Source organism: Rhinoderma darwinii, chromosome 10 (genome assembly GCF_050947455.1).
Source record: "Rhinoderma darwinii isolate aRhiDar2 chromosome 10, aRhiDar2.hap1, whole genome shotgun sequence".
Classification (NCBI taxonomy): domain Eukaryota; kingdom Metazoa; phylum Chordata; class Amphibia; order Anura; family Rhinodermatidae; genus Rhinoderma; species Rhinoderma darwinii.
In genome coordinates this window covers 37,250,423-37,266,011 of record NC_134696.1, presented here as the reverse complement: position 1 = coordinate 37,266,011, position 15,589 = coordinate 37,250,423, and the positions used below count along the sequence as shown (strand labels likewise).

At 41.2% G+C, this 15,589-nt stretch overlaps 1 protein-coding gene across 1 annotated transcript in view; it reads right to left on the bottom strand.

The window, feature by feature from the left end:
* Nucleotides 1-15,589, bottom strand: part of LOC142662591 (5-hydroxytryptamine receptor 3A-like) — a 46,318-nt gene that overhangs the window by 27,705 nt on the left and 3,024 nt on the right. Inside the window, exons 2-3 of the mRNA XM_075840803.1 lie at nucleotides 5,923-6,081; nucleotides 2,389-2,433 (exon numbers count right to left, since the gene is read on the bottom strand). Of these exons, the coding sequence (XP_075696918.1) occupies nucleotides 2,389-2,433; nucleotides 5,923-6,081 (204 nt within the window). The remainder of the gene's footprint in view (nucleotides 1-2,388; nucleotides 2,434-5,922; nucleotides 6,082-15,589) is intronic.

The following is a 15,589-nucleotide window of genomic DNA, read 5'->3' as shown; positions in this document are numbered from 1 at the left end:
TCAAGCAGCGCTCCTCCCCCTTGTATATAGTGCCACACAGTGCTCCTCTCCCTCTTGTATATAGTGTCACACAGCACTCCCCCCCCTTGTATATAGTGTCACATAGCGCTCCTCCTTGTATATAGTGTCTCAAAGCTCTCCCCCCTTTGTATATAGGGTCACAAAGCACCCCCCTTGTATATAGAGTCACGCAGCGCTCCTGCCTTGTATATAGTGTCACAAAACGCTCCCCCTCCTTTTATATAGTGTCACACAGCACTCTTCCCCCTTGTACATAGTGTCACAAAGCGCTTCCTCCTGTATATCATCAAAATAATTTATACTTACAATACACAGTTCCTGCGACGGATGGAGCGATACAAAGCCTCAGGGCGGGACGCATGTGCAGACCGGCGTGTTGCAGTGATGTCAGCACGCCGGCCTGCGCAGGGATTCTTCCCAGCACCTTATAGACTGCAGGCCTAATGTGGCTTGCAGCCTATAATATTCATTTGTATCTGCGTCCTGAGGATGCACATACAAGTGAATGTGGCTGTCGCTAGCACCGGGACCCCGCGACACCACCAGGCATGAGGGGGCATTATGGGCCGGGAAGTGCGAGCCCCATAGCAGCCACGGGCAAGGGGCCCTAAGAGGATGCGGGCCCTGGGCAATTGCCCAGTTTGCCCCCTAACGCCGGCTCTGATTAGATCATTCTAACATGATTAGTGCAAATACAGAGAACAGGATCATTATGGTATCGGATATTCTGTCACTTAAATTTTTAAAATCTTTGCATAGTAATCCCTTACTGGAGGTTGTCTGATTATTTAAAAGTTGCAAGAGCTGTTGGGAATAAAAAAAACTAAAAAAAAACAATAACAGACTGCAATAATCTTGCCTTCTAAAACATTCCTACCACCCACCCCCGGTAACGCAGCTGTATTACAATACTGCCTGTCTAAAATAAGTGCTTCCACAGTCAGTATTGGAGCGGGCTACTCTGTTTAACAGAGTCTAAGGGACCTTTAACCTCTGTACATGGATCTAGTCTTTGCTGCATTGAATCCCAAGGTTGGATCTGCAGAGTAGCCGCTGACAGATGGCGCAAACAGTCAAGTGTAAACCAAACAAGCAAAGGGTCGATACCAGGTAATAAGAAGTACGTAAAAACCAAAGAATATGCAAAAAACAGAAACAGTAACCAGTATCCACAGCCTAAAAATAAAAGACAAAAGGAACAGTAATGAAAGGGAGGAGAGTAGTCAGGAAACAGTCCGATGTCACACACAATAGCAAATACTAGGGAGAAATCAAAGAGTAGTCGGGTAAATGAGTCGGTCAAAAAACACTAAAACACTCACTGCATGCACATACTAAGGCCCAATGCACACGACCGTAAAAAAACTCCATAATTGCGGACCGCAATACGGTCCGCAATTACGGACCCGCCCGGTTCTATTGGCCGCGGACACCTTTTTCGTAGCGCTACGGATACGTGTCCGTGCCATAGAACCGTGCTGGAAAATATGGAGCATGCCCTACTGATTTTACGGTCCGTGCTCCCATGCGTCACGCGGGTGTTGACGGCCGGCCGTACCCGCAATAACGGGCCGTGATTACGGGCACGGTCGTGTGCATGAGGCCTAACCAGGATGATCAAAATAACTGCCTCAGCAAGAATGAAGTAGAGCACAGATCTAACTGATTGTCTCTCAAGCCAAGCTCCCTCCTGTGTCTCTGCTCAATATAGAGTTAAAACAGGTGAATGTGCCACATCTCTCAGGCCACGTTCCCTCCTGCCTCTGTGCCTGGCTTCTGGAGCATAAACAGGCGAAGTTGTTACACCCCCAGTCTACATTGCCCCTGGACACTTCCTTTACTTCTATGACGATGTGTGAATGTGCCATGTGTCACATGGCCGAGTACTCAAATAGTCGTAGACAGTTGTGATGTTTTGTTCCACAGGAACGTGACACCCATGGCTGCTATTGGAGGAACCAACCATGTGAAAGTCCTGCACCTGATACCTGCCAAACTATGTTCAGATAAGCAACATGTTCTGCAGCACAAATAATTATAATTTTTTTTAATGAAGTGTTACATTTTACATTACAATAAAAAATGTGTGCGTTAATTGATCTTTATTCTTTCAATGTCTTATGCGTGTCTTCTTTAAAGGTTAGAAATTCAAGGTAGTATTATTATTAACAGAAATAGGGAATCCTATTAGTTATGCTCATTACCAAAAAGCTGTGGTTGTACTTGTACACTATGGACGTTGACTCCCTACAGTTCTAACCTGTATCACCTATGATATTAGCGGCTGGAATACCCATATAATGTATTTAGAGTGAAGTAAGTTTTGAAGTCCAACTACCATTTTTAATCATATCATGGTTCTCTTACCCGATTATACAAGCAGTACATTGACAGCAGCTGATCCTTCTCTTCCTGTAAAGGAATAAAAGAAAATTGCATCCAAAAAGAGAAGAAAACAAAACTTCTGTTCACATTTGCGCTAAGGTTTTCATTAATACAGGCTATGCCAGATATATACAGATCTGTTTTTAACTAATCAGATTTAACCGATGATACTAATTTTAATGGTCTGCTGGCCGCGCTCTCCCGATGCCGTTTATTCTCCATTCCATGGCGTCTTCAGGGTCCTGGCCAGCACAGCGTCCCTCCACTCTACTCTGCTCACAGAACTCACACTGCTGGCGCTCCTCTTATGGGTCTGTCTTTGATGCCTCTAGGGTGCACATGCTAAACCTTCTCGTTTTACAAGGTCATCATGTGCCAAATTCAACCCAGCTTTCCAGGGTATGAAAGGGTCCCCCCATATTACTCCATGCTTTTGAATTTTTTGTTTCTGACCCTGCCTGAACTTTTTTTTTTTCAATTTAAGTTTTATTGATTTTTCCAAATTATAGAAAATTAAGACAGAAAAGGAACAATATTCAAAATAAAATATCTTCAACATAGCATCTAAGGCAGACAACACAGGGTCGCAGAAGTACATATGATATCCATTACATGCAATGGTCAATTCTCATATTACATGGGCATATGGAAGACAGTAATAAAAGGAAAAAATACAAAAAAAAAAGATTCAAAGAAATAAATGGTCAAATTACCTCTATTTATGCAAAAAACAAATACAAATAACAAATAGAAGTCGAGACCATTTTGGTGAAGTGTTATAAACTCAATTAGCAGCAAAATGGTGTAAGATGGGGTGCAATCCAATGAGTCCTACTCATTTCAAATGCATAGAAATTGTCAATCAAGGAGGTTTGGACAGGGGAAGTACATCCCAAATAATTTAGGGTTTGGGGAAGGATCTGGAGGGCAAACTTAACAGACTAGTCACCAGGAGTGGTAGTCAGAGCCGCCTTGGCCCGCTCCTTGTTATATGTAGCTCACTTGTCCCAGATATTCAGAAATCTCTGTTTATTACCCAGTTCCCAACCTGCAAGTTCTTCAAAGCGATTTTTTTCTCTCCATTGTTGTGTTGAGGAGGGTTCCATGTCCCTTCAGTGTAATGGGATGAGTAATTTTGATGCTTGTATCAGTCAGGTAACTAGACAGTGTTTAGTGTCCCATAGAAGGATTAGGTTGGGGTTAAGAGACAAGTTTGTCCCGCAAATCTTGTCTATCTCCCTTTAAACCTCGTCCCGGAATGGTTGTATTTTCGGACTAGTCATCCAGATGTGTAAGAGTGTGCCTGGTTTAGCGAAGCATCTCCAACATAGGTCAGAGCCACACAGCCCTATCTTGTGTAAATATGCAAGTGTCATATACCAATGGGTTAACAATTTGAACGAACTTTCCTGAATCCTGACACATTGGGAAAAGCCATGGGAGTTGGATAAGATAGATTTAACTTCTGACTCCATTAACTGCTTATGAAGTTAATTTTCCCACTCTCTCACGTAACGGGGCTTAGGGATAGATGATTGTGTCAATAGTGAGGAATAAATATGGGACATAGTTTTACCTCTAGGTTTAGAGGTTTGTAGAAGTTTTTCTATCCAGGTCAGGTCTCCGAGTGGAAAGGACACGCTATTTTTAAACCACCTAATCATTTGTTTGAAGAACAGCTTGTGGAGAAATGTTAGTTCTAAAGTCTCTCCATCAGGTAGTAGGTCAGATACTTTTGATTCCTCTCCTTGGGAGTAAACGTCACTTAGGGAGTCTGGACTAGGGTGATGTAGCTTCCACCAGTTTTTTAGCTCTCCATGTGCGAATGATTCCAACTGGCATCAAAGGGGAGGGATCCCCTCCTAAACTCAACGTCTTGGTCATGGTTTGATTCATTTTGATAGCGCCTCTAGTGATTGCACTAGGAGCATCAGAGTTCCGGGGGGTTATCTCAGCGTTCCACAAAAGGACCTTTTCAATATCAATATGTATGGGGTGAGGTGGAGGCGAAATGAAATCCAACCACCTTGATATATGATTAGTAGTATAGTATGTGTATATGTCAGGTATAGCAAATCCACCATGTCTCTTTTTCTGTGTCAAAAGTTTGTAAGCTATCCTGAGCCGTCTTCCGTTCCATAAGAAGGAACTAAAAAGACTGCGGATATTAGTGAAAAAGGACGTTGGGAGCTCAATATGTACGGTTTTCATAATGTAAAGAATTTTGGGAAGATTATAAGATTATAATATATATTTGCGAAAGGAAGTCTCATGTTTGTTATTTGTGAATTAATACTAGATATCAAGGGAGTGTAATTCAAAGAGTGTAAAAGGTTAGGGTCAGCTGGAATCTGTATTCCTAGCACTATTATAGCTTTACAGGGCCACACAAAGGGGGTAATCGGCCCAAGTTCCCTAATGACCGATGGCGGAGCTGAGACATTCAAAATCTCTAATTTGCTTAAATTAACTTTGAAATTAGAGGCTTTTCCAAATTGATCAAACAATTGAAGGATCGCAGGGACTGCTATGAATGGGTTAGTGATCAGGACCACTAGATAATCTGCAAATGCTGCAGGAGTCTGAGTGTGGTTTCCTACCGTCAAGCCCCTACGCTCCGACAATGATCAGGATCAGCAGCTCAACAAAATAAGGAGTAAAAAAAAAAGATCAAGTGGGTGTTGAGTCCGATCAGGGCTTCTTGTTCATGGAAGATCTGCCAGCCTCTTGGATTGTCCACTGGGACGATGAAGGCAAGTCAGGCAGCAGGGCATCACAGGTGATCGGAAGCCAAGATGGGATATCAATCGGCGGAATGTCCAGATTGGTCCAGAGTGCAGTGAGGTCGTACGGATGTCTGACCGAAACTATGTGGCCATCTTTAGTGACGGACAGGCCAAATGGGAATAGCCATCTAAAAGGAATGTGTCTGTTGCGGAGTGAGTCCGTTAATGGCTTGAGGATCCTCCTTTTTGCAAGAGTAGAAGTCGCGACATCCTGGAACAGTTGCAATTTTGTCTCCTCAAACAGAATTTCCCCCTTCTTTCTCGCCTTTTGTAGAATTTCCACAAAGCTCAACAGGTCATCAATGATGTCCCTAGGCAGGTCGGAGCTTTTCAGCTTAGGGAAAAGGGCTCTATGGATCCTTTCAACAACCACTTGGCCAGCTCTAGGTTGGCCCATTAATGAAACAAAGAGTTGACGAGCCACTGAGGGGAGCGCCTCTGATTGTTGCAATTTCAATGTTGAGGAGTGTATATATACATTTAAAACAGTGTTCCAACAGTAACAACTAATGGGTTGTGCACCTGTTTCGGGCAAGAAATAAAAGGCCTTATATTATACATAACTGTATTTATTAGTATTTATAATTATTTCTTTACATTATTCAAATGTACCATGTGAGACCTTTGTGAATGAGAAGATACCCTACCCAGCAGCTTTGTCTTATTTAGTGGGAAAAAACACAGTTCCAAAAAGAAAGTTTGCAATGGGGAGACAGCCATCTGTACTTACCACTGAAAGAATAGCATATACAGTTATATCTATATACACCATGGTACCATTTTTCCAGTTCTTTACAGGTCTTAGATCCTTTTCATATTCATCTAACAGAGAGTGTAATAGACGTACTTGGGTAAAATTTGAATGTTTAGAACTTTTTTTCTCTGCCTCCTGTCAGAAACACACAAGCAAGTAACATACTAGTACACTAGGACAACCATTGTTATGTGAAAATATTGTAACAAGATTATAACTCTATGGTAAACTAGTAATTGGTTCCAAAGCCAGAATCAAATGTCAACCCAGAGTAAGAGAGATTGTAAGAAAGAAAAACAAATAAGCTGGTAACCAATACATATAAAGCAAATCCCTACATATAAAAGTCAGAAAGAGCTGCTGGAAGCTGCTGATATACTTTTTATGTCGAGAACAGGAGTTTCTTCTGACACAGGAGTAATTTTGAGCTTCTGGGCTCCAATGCAAAATCTGTAACGGGTCCCACCAACTATTACATTTCATTCATCGTACTGGTCTTGGATGATGTAGAAGGACCTTTTGGGTCCCCTCAGGCTCCAGGTGCAATTGCAACCTCAGCAACCCCTACAGTAACATCCCATATGTGTACATGTATTGCAGGTAGAGCGCAGTACAGTACATGTAGTGCAGATAGAAAGCAGTACAGTAAATGTAGCACAGGTAGAGAGCAATACAGTCCATCTAGTACAGATAGAGACCAGTACAGAACATGTAGTTTTGGAAGTTCGAAGTAAAGTACATGTAGCACAGGTAGCGAACTGTATAGTACAGATAGAAAGCAGTACAGTACATGTAGTACAGGTAAAAGGATCTAAAGCGTACATAACCTTACAGGTGACTTTTCAGAATAAGATGTCATATGTGTGTACATGAGGAATAACACTATTTCTGACCATTATATGACTTGTATCCTACATTTTTCTTTTTTAGCAGTTTTCCCCTCTGCAGGCTCTATCTCTAATTCTTAGTTTTCCCTGAGCTAGCGGTTGCAGCCTAAGGGTATGTTCACACGGCCTATTTTCAGCCATTTTTTGGGCAGTAAGCTCCCAAAAAACGGCCGAAAAATCTAAAGAAGAACGCCTCCAAACATCTGCCCATTTCAACAGGAAAACAGCGTTCTGTTCCGACGGAGCGTTTTTCGCGGCGTTCTTTTGCGCCTAAAAAAACGGCCGTGAAAAAGAAGTGCAGGTCACTTCTTGGGACGTTTTTGGAGCCGTTTTTCATTGACTCTATAGAAAAAAGCTCCAAAAAACGCTGCGAAAATCGCGAGTAGCTTAAGAAACTTCTGAAAATCAGGAGCTGTTTTCTCTTGAAAACAGCTCCGTATTTTGAGAAGTTTTTGAGTCTGCGTGTGAACATACCCTAACTGCTATCATGTCTGCCATTACAGCACACGTAGAAAAGATAACATACTGCTTCGTAATCTCTTTGTAGCACACACATAGAAAAAGAAGCAACATGGAGACATTATACAGCAGTAATGATCAGTGTAGCTGTGAAATCAGGATGAGATATAACACTTAGGGTATGTGCACACGATGAGAGGCTTTTACGTCTGAAAAGACAGACTGTTTTCAGGAGAAAACAGCTGCCTCGTTTCAGACGTAAAAGCTCCTCCTCGCATAATGCGAGGCGTCTGTGACGCTCGTAAATCTTGAGGTGAGCTGCTCTTCATTGACTTCAATGAAGAACGGCTCAAATTACGTTGCAAAGAAGTGCCCTGCACTTCTTTGCCGAGGCAGTCAATTTACGCGTCGTCGTTTGACAGATGTCAAACGACCACGCGTAAATTACAGGTCATCTGCATAGTACGTCGGCAAACCCATTCAAATGAATGGGCAGATGTTTGCCGACGTGTTGTAGCCCTATTTTCAGGTGTAAATCGAGGCATAATACGCCTCGTTTACGCCTGAAAATAGGTTGTGTGAACCCAGCCTTACTGGAAAGCTGCAGCAGCCATCTCCTTTTGAGTAGACGGATTTAGAAGTAAATTTAGAGGGATTGAAAAGTCAGGAAGGAGGAGGGGAAGGAGCCTGATAAACGGAGTAAGATGCTTTTTTCTCTCAAAAGATATATTACAAAGTTTCTTATATTAACTTGTGCTATTGATTTATGCAAAGTTTGTTGAAAGTTAGTGACTATGTAAGCATTTTAGATTGTAACAACAGAGGGGGCAATTTTTTAGCTATGATTTTTTCCCAAGCAGCTCCAGAACTCTAATATAATTTTTGCCATATGACATTGATTTTGGGTAATTGAAAGCTACAAACAACTCCAAAGGATTTTGGTTGTTCTATGAAAATCTGCCCTTCATTTTTGGAACGGGTGTAGATTCAAGCTCATTGACCACCAGTTATCTTCTCACATATCTGTCATACTGATTGCTTGAATGAATAGTAAATCTTTTTTAAAATACATATTCTGTAATTGGTGATAGCTAAAATTTTCTCTTAGTGTCTAATCTATTGGAGAAATCTACTTAATAATATATTTATATATTTATATATTTAGTTGACATGAGATAACAAATGGAAACTCATATCAGCAGACGTTAGCATCATGAGATTGTCAAAATCTGCAATGGGAGTTTATGGTTAATTCATCCATAATTCACTCACCTGAGCATGTTATCAGAAGAAGCAGGCAGAACATGATATTCTGATTCCAGCCTTGCACCATTATTTCATTGATTGAAGAAAAGTGTCTGAAATCCAGATTCATAAGAAATAACTCTTAAATTAGGATTATTGTAAAAGTACATAATAAAATCTCTGACTTTTTTAAGAACTCACCGTTAGATTAGCAGTCTTCTCTCCAGGATGAAGGAGAAAAATATATGTCCTGAACACAAGAACACAAGACGTATTTCATAGTCTTTGTCTTTCTTCCACTCTTGCTTTCGAGTTCTCTGAGAGATTAGCCTATTATTAAAGTAGATATTACGTATCCATTATCATTAAGCCATCCGTGGTTGGTTTCCTGTTTCTGTGAGAAATAGTTAGATGTAACTCCCTTGAGAGTTGGCCTAAGTGAAATAATTATTTACAATTATAGAAGAATGTGCACCCCACCGTAAAGTAGCCACTTTTCCATAACCGGAAGATAATACCATGCTCTCAGTCTGAGTGCCCAGAGATTCAGATACAAATGATGCCAAATTGTAGTGCTCACAGCAGCACTATACGTCATGTAGCCACATTGAGATTTTGGTTTTGTCGTAAATGGTGGTTGCACCAACTTTTGCACCAGGACCTATGAGTCTTAAGCTACAGCTCTGGTCTAAATAATGAGTTAATGTAAAATTAAATGAAAAATTTAAAATCACAGTTCATATGTATTCAAAATGTACATTGCAGTTACAATATGGTTTCTTTAGCAGCTCACCTCTGTGATTTCAGCAATACATTTTTTCCCACACCATGAAATATTTCAGACATTTGTTTATTATTTTTTTCATACAAAAGTGCCAGTTACTCCTACTCATGTTATGGCTAAGGTTACTTTATTTTAGGATGTGCAATTATTTTTAGGCAAATGCTTACAGAACTTCATCCAGTTGTTAAGATTCACCAACTTTCTAGCACCTAATTTTTCTTCCCTCCAAATCTGGTTTCTGCTTTAAAGGGACTGTACATAGACTAGAAGGGAAGGTGTCACCTTAAATTGTACTCTTTCACTATTGTTGTAAAATGGCGAGTCTGTGGGAGGGACCGTTTGTAGAAGAAAGTAACATGGAAGCATCTTTTATTTTTACCTTCCACTATTGCGTACCCTGGGCCTTCAGGTAAGATCCATTTTTGTTATTGTGAAAAATCGAGAGTGAAGTAAATCAACCAAATGTTCGTTATCTGTGTTTTTTTGTGCGATTACTCATTAGATGTACATTAGAAGTATTTCAAGAAAGTACTGCGCTAAGTAGTGTGATAATGGGCAAACATCCAATCCCTGTAAAAGCCTCTGTGTTTCTCGCCAAACAGTGATGTCATCTTAAAAAGTTGATACCTCCCTGCATTATTGATATACTCCAAGAAACCGCAGCACTCCCAGATACATTCAAATCAAATGGCTTTATTCACCCTTGCATGTTAACAGCGCAACATTTCAGCGCTCTTACTGGGGACTTACTCAAGCCAAACTTGAGAAAGGCCCCAGTCAAGGCCGTTTAAACACAATGGTGGGCCCAGTGCAAAGATTTTATGAGTGCCCCTAATCATTTTCATAACTTTCAACATTTTATAAAAGGGATTGGCGCACCCGACTACCACCACTCTTGCCCCATGTACTACAGTTAGGTCCAGAATTATTAGAACAGTGACATAATCTTCATGATTTGGGCTCTGCATGCCACCACATTGGATGTGAAATTAAACAACTGAGATGCAATTGAAGTGTAGACTTTCATGTTTGATTCAAGGGGTTGAACAAAAATATCCTGTGAAACGTTTAGGAATTGTAACCATTTGTCTACACGGCCTCCTCATTTATGGGGTTCAAAAGTAATTGGACAAATTTACATTACCATAAATAAAATGTTTTTTTAAATACTTTGTAGAGAATGCTTTGCAGGCAACGACTGCCTGAAGTCTGGAACCCATGGACATCGCCCAATGCTGGGTTTCCTCCTTTGTGATGCATTGCCTGGCCTTTACTGCAGCTGTCTTCAGGTGTTGCTGGTTTGTGGGTCTTTCTGCCTTAAGTTTTGTGTTAAGCAAGTGAAATGCAGCTCGATCGGGTTGAGATCTGGTGACTGACTTGGCCATTGCAGAATATTCCTCTTCTTTGCCTTTAAAAAACTCCTGGGTTGCTTTCACATTATGTTTTGGGTCATTGTCCATCTGTACTGTGAAGCGATATCCAATCAATCTTGCCGTATTTGGTTGAATCTGAGCAGAAAGTATATCCCTGAACACTTCAGAATTCATTTGGCTGCTTCTGTCTTCAGTCACATCATCAACAAAAACTTGTGTCCCAGTGCCTTTGGCAGCCATGCATGCCCATGCCATCACACTGCCTCCACCATGTTTTACAGAGGATGTGGGCTCAAAAGTAATTGGACAAATTAACATTACCATGAATAAAATGTTGTTTTTTTAAACTTTGTAGAGAATCCTTTGCAGGCAATGACTGCCTGAAGTCTAGAACCCATGGACATCACCAAACGCTCGGTTTCCTTCTTTGTGATGCTTTGCCGGCCTTTACTACAGCTGTCTTCAGTTGTTGCTTGTTTGTGGGTCTTTATGCATTAAAGAGATCCTTTCACCTGCCCATACATGTGCAGCTGAGTGCAGCATGTAATAGGCAGGGCTGTACAAACCCTGGGGCACTTTACATTTTTTTCCTATCCTCCTCCATTATTTAGATATCAGTGCCGTTATATTTCGTGACCGATATTTAAATATCCTCCTGAACTGTCAATGGGGCGTGTAATTGGCAAGGGGCATGTATCATCGCTGTGACACTGTCCAATCAGCTACGGACAGTGTCACAGCAAGAGCTGAAGAGAGGAGAGCATGTGCGTGTGCAGGCTCAGCTCAGAGCTATGCGAGCATCATGAGCTCGCGCATGCTCTCACTCTTCAGCTCTCGGAAGAAAAGGATGACAAGACTGTGTGATCTCTCGTGAGAGATCACACAGTCTTGTCAACCATGAGCTGAAAAATGAGTGAGAGCACGCGCGCACAGCTCTAAGCTGGGCACACGTGCTCTCCTCTCTCCAGCTCTTGCTGTCACACTGTCCGTAACTAAATTGGACAGTGTCACAGTGGTGTTACACGCCCCCTTGCCAATTACACGCCCCATTGACATTTCAGGGGGTTATTTAAATATCGGGTGCCAAATATAACGGCACCGATATCTAAATAACGGAAGAGGATAGGAAATTTTTAAAGTGCCCCAGGGTTTGTTCAGCCCTGCTTATTACATGCTGCACTCAGCTGCATATGTAGGTGAAAGTTTCTCTTTAAGTTTTGTATTAAGCAAGTGAAATGTATGGTCGATCGGGTTGAGATCTGGTGATTGACTTGGCCATTGCAGAATATTTTACTTCTTTGCCTTAAAAAATTCCTGGGTTGCATTCGCAGTATCTTTTGGGTCATTATCCATCTGTACTGTGAAGCGACGTCCAATCAACCTTGCTGCATTTGGTTGAATCTGAGCAGAAAGTAAATCCCTGAACACTTCAGAATTCATCTGGCTGTTTCTGTCTTCAGTCACATCATCAATAAACACTAGTGACCGAGCGCCTTTGGCAGCCATGCATGCCCATGCCATCACACTGCCTCCACCATGTTTTACAGAGGATGTGGTGTGCTTCTGATCATGAGCCGTTCCAAGCCTTCTCCATACTTTCTTCCTCCCATCATTCTGGTACAGGTTTATCTTAGTTTCATCTGTCCAAAGAATGCTGTTCCAGAAGTAGGCTGGCTTGTTTAGATGTTTGGCAAAGTATAATCTAATCTGGCCTTTCTATTTTTTAAGGCTGATTAATGGTTTGCATCTTGTGGTAAACCCTCTGTATTTGCTCTCATGAAATCTTCTCTTTATGGTAGACTTAGATACTGATACACCTACTTTCAGGAGAGTGTTCTTCACTTGGGTAGATGTTTTGAAGGGTTTTTTCTTCACCATAGAAAGGATTCTGCTATTATCCACCACTGTTGTATTCCGTGGACATCCAGGCCTTTTGGAGTTCACAAGATCACGCTCTTTTTTTTCAATAATGTACCGATATGAATAATTATTAATTAATAATAATGTACTGTATTGAGAGCTTCTCTGACCTCATGTTGTGGGTTCACAGCAACAGCTTCCAAATGCACATGCCACACCTGGAATCAACTCCAGACCTTTACCTGCTTAATTGATGATGGATTAATGAGTGAATAGCCCATGCTGCCCATTAAATAGCTTTTGAGATAATTGTACAATTACCTTTGGTCCCTTGAAAAAGAGGCAGCTACATATTAAAGAGCTGTCGGAAACAGCAGCTTTCACAGCTCATGAACTCTCCTGGCGCGAACGGTTGCAGTGTTTCATCCATGACATACTAATATGTCATGGAGCGCGAACGATGCAGTTACCATGATATAACAGTATGTCCTGGAGCGTTAAGGGGTTAAGAATTATGGAGGCCACTGTGCTCTTTGGAACGTTCAGTGCAGCAGAATTGTTCTGTACCCCTCTCCAGATCTGTGCCTCCACATAATGCTGTCTCTGGGCTCTACAGGCAGTTTCCCCCTCATGGCTTGGTTTTTGCTCTGATATGCATTGTCAGCTGTGGGACAGCCAGGCGTGTGTCTTTCCAAATCATGTCCAATCAAATGAATTTACCACAGATGCACTCCAATCAAGGTGTAGAAAACATTTCAAAGATCATCTAGAGAAATGGGTGGCCCCCAGAGCTAAACTTCAGGTGTAATAGCAAAGGGTCTGAATACTTATGTCCATGCGAGGTTTACGTTTTTCAATTTTAATAAATTTGCAAAAATTTTGAAAATTCAGTTTTCACTTTGTCATTATGGGCTACTGAGTGCAGAAGGATGTGGAAAAACGTGATTTTTTTTTTTTTTTCATTTTAACACCTGGCTTCATAATAAAATGTGAAAGGGCCTGAAGACTTTCCGAATGTACTGTATACACCCATTGGGGCAGATTTACTAATACTGACTTAAATTCACACAGCTAAGAAGTAGACTAGATGCGTAAAATTTATCACAGTAGCTGATGCGCAAGGGGAAAATTCTGTTCTCATTTTTGTCTTGGTTGATTTATGTTAGAGCACTTTTTTTGCGACCGAAAATCCTGTGTGCAGATGGGAGAAACTTACAGAAGGTCAACCATCACTGTAGCACTCCACCAATTTGGGCTTTATGGCAGAGTGGCCAGAAAGAAGCCTCTCCTCAGTAAAAGAGACATGAAAGCCCGCCTGGAGTTTGCAATAAAGCACCTATAGGACTCTCAGACTGTGAGAAACAATATTCTGTGGTCTGATGAAACCAAGATTCAACATTTTGGCCTCAATTCTAAGCATCGCGTCTGGAGGAAACCAGGCACTGCTCATCACCTGCCCAATACCAGCCCTACAGTGAAGCATGGTTGTGGCAGCATTATGCTGTGGGGGTGTTTTTCAGCATCTGGAACAGAGAGACTGGTAAGGGTTGAGGGAAAGATGAATGGAGCCAGAGTGCTCTGACCTCAGACTCTGCCGAAGGTTCACCTTCCAACAAGACAATGACCCTATGCACTCAGCCAAGACAACACAGGAGTGGCTTAAGTACAACTCTTTGAATGTCCTTGAGTGGGCCAGCCAGAGCCCTGACTTGAACCTAATTGAACAATGACGATCTCCATCCTACCTGACAGAACTTGAGAGGATCTGCAGAGAAGAGGGAAGAAAATTCCCAAATCCAGGTGTGCAAACCTTGTGACATCATACCCAAGAAGACTGGATGCTGTTATCACTGCCAAAGGTGCTTCAACTAAGTACTGAGTAAAGGGTCTGAATACTTATGTTAATTAAATATTTTAGCTTTTCCTTTTCAATAAATTATTAAAATATACTAACATTCTATTTTCACTTTGTCATTATGGGGTATTGAGTGCAAAATGATGGGGAAAAAAATAGAATTTTATTTTATTTTAGCACAAGGCCTCAACATTTATCTTTTGTTTCCAATAGTTCACTTTGGTCCGTACGTAGGGCTTGATTATAGGCCTGTTTTATTTAAGGCCCTGAATAGTTTCCTTCTTTCAATCGATTCTTACGATCCTCAGCAATCCACTTAAATTTCTCCAAAGTTAAACAATTCCTCCTCAAATTCAGGATTCCTTTAATGGTCCTCTATAGGTGGGCACTGCTTACATCCAGGAGGCTGTTTGTGGCAGTCTCTGTTCTATATAGAGATTAAAGAAAAGAAGGGGGGAAACCAATAATGGCACTGTTCCGGCAGGTCGCGCGAGTAAATAGTCACTGGTGTTGATCCATAAACTCTAGCCAACTATTTATTGTTGTGTTTCTTTAAAAAACAAAAGTGAAAGCTACGGGTTTCAAGACCGGACCGGTCTCTTCATCAGGCTAGGAAAAACACAATGACGGTCGCCCGCCTTGGCAGGTTTTATATACAGCTGTGGACCCATATGGAGACTCTAAGGTCAGAGTTCACACGTACTTTTTCAAAACAATGGGAAATTAAAAGGATTCAGTACAAACTTATTACATATAGATATAAAACATTGCTGTCGAAAAGTAGTTATTCCTACCGTCGGACCTTTAAATGTGCACTTTAAGATACATATCAGCATAAACAATTACATGGTAAAACAATACAAAATAAAACTATAAATAAGTGTGTATAAATATAAATACAAATGAAATTAAATTGATAAAATTAGAGTATATTCAATTAGGTTTCAAAAGCCATATGGTAGACTGCTCGAAGCAAGCCTCATTTAAATAATACATGCTCCCTACATTAAAACTATAGTGAACACGGTTTGTTGTTATAAGCAGTTAGCTGGGGCTGTGAGCCTTACACTGACTCTAGCATTAACCCAGGCGGAACACCAGGAGGAAGAACAACTCTCTCCAGGTCTCCCTCCAAACACCTCAAAGGGACATACAAGCAAAAGAAGACTGCCTCCAGGGT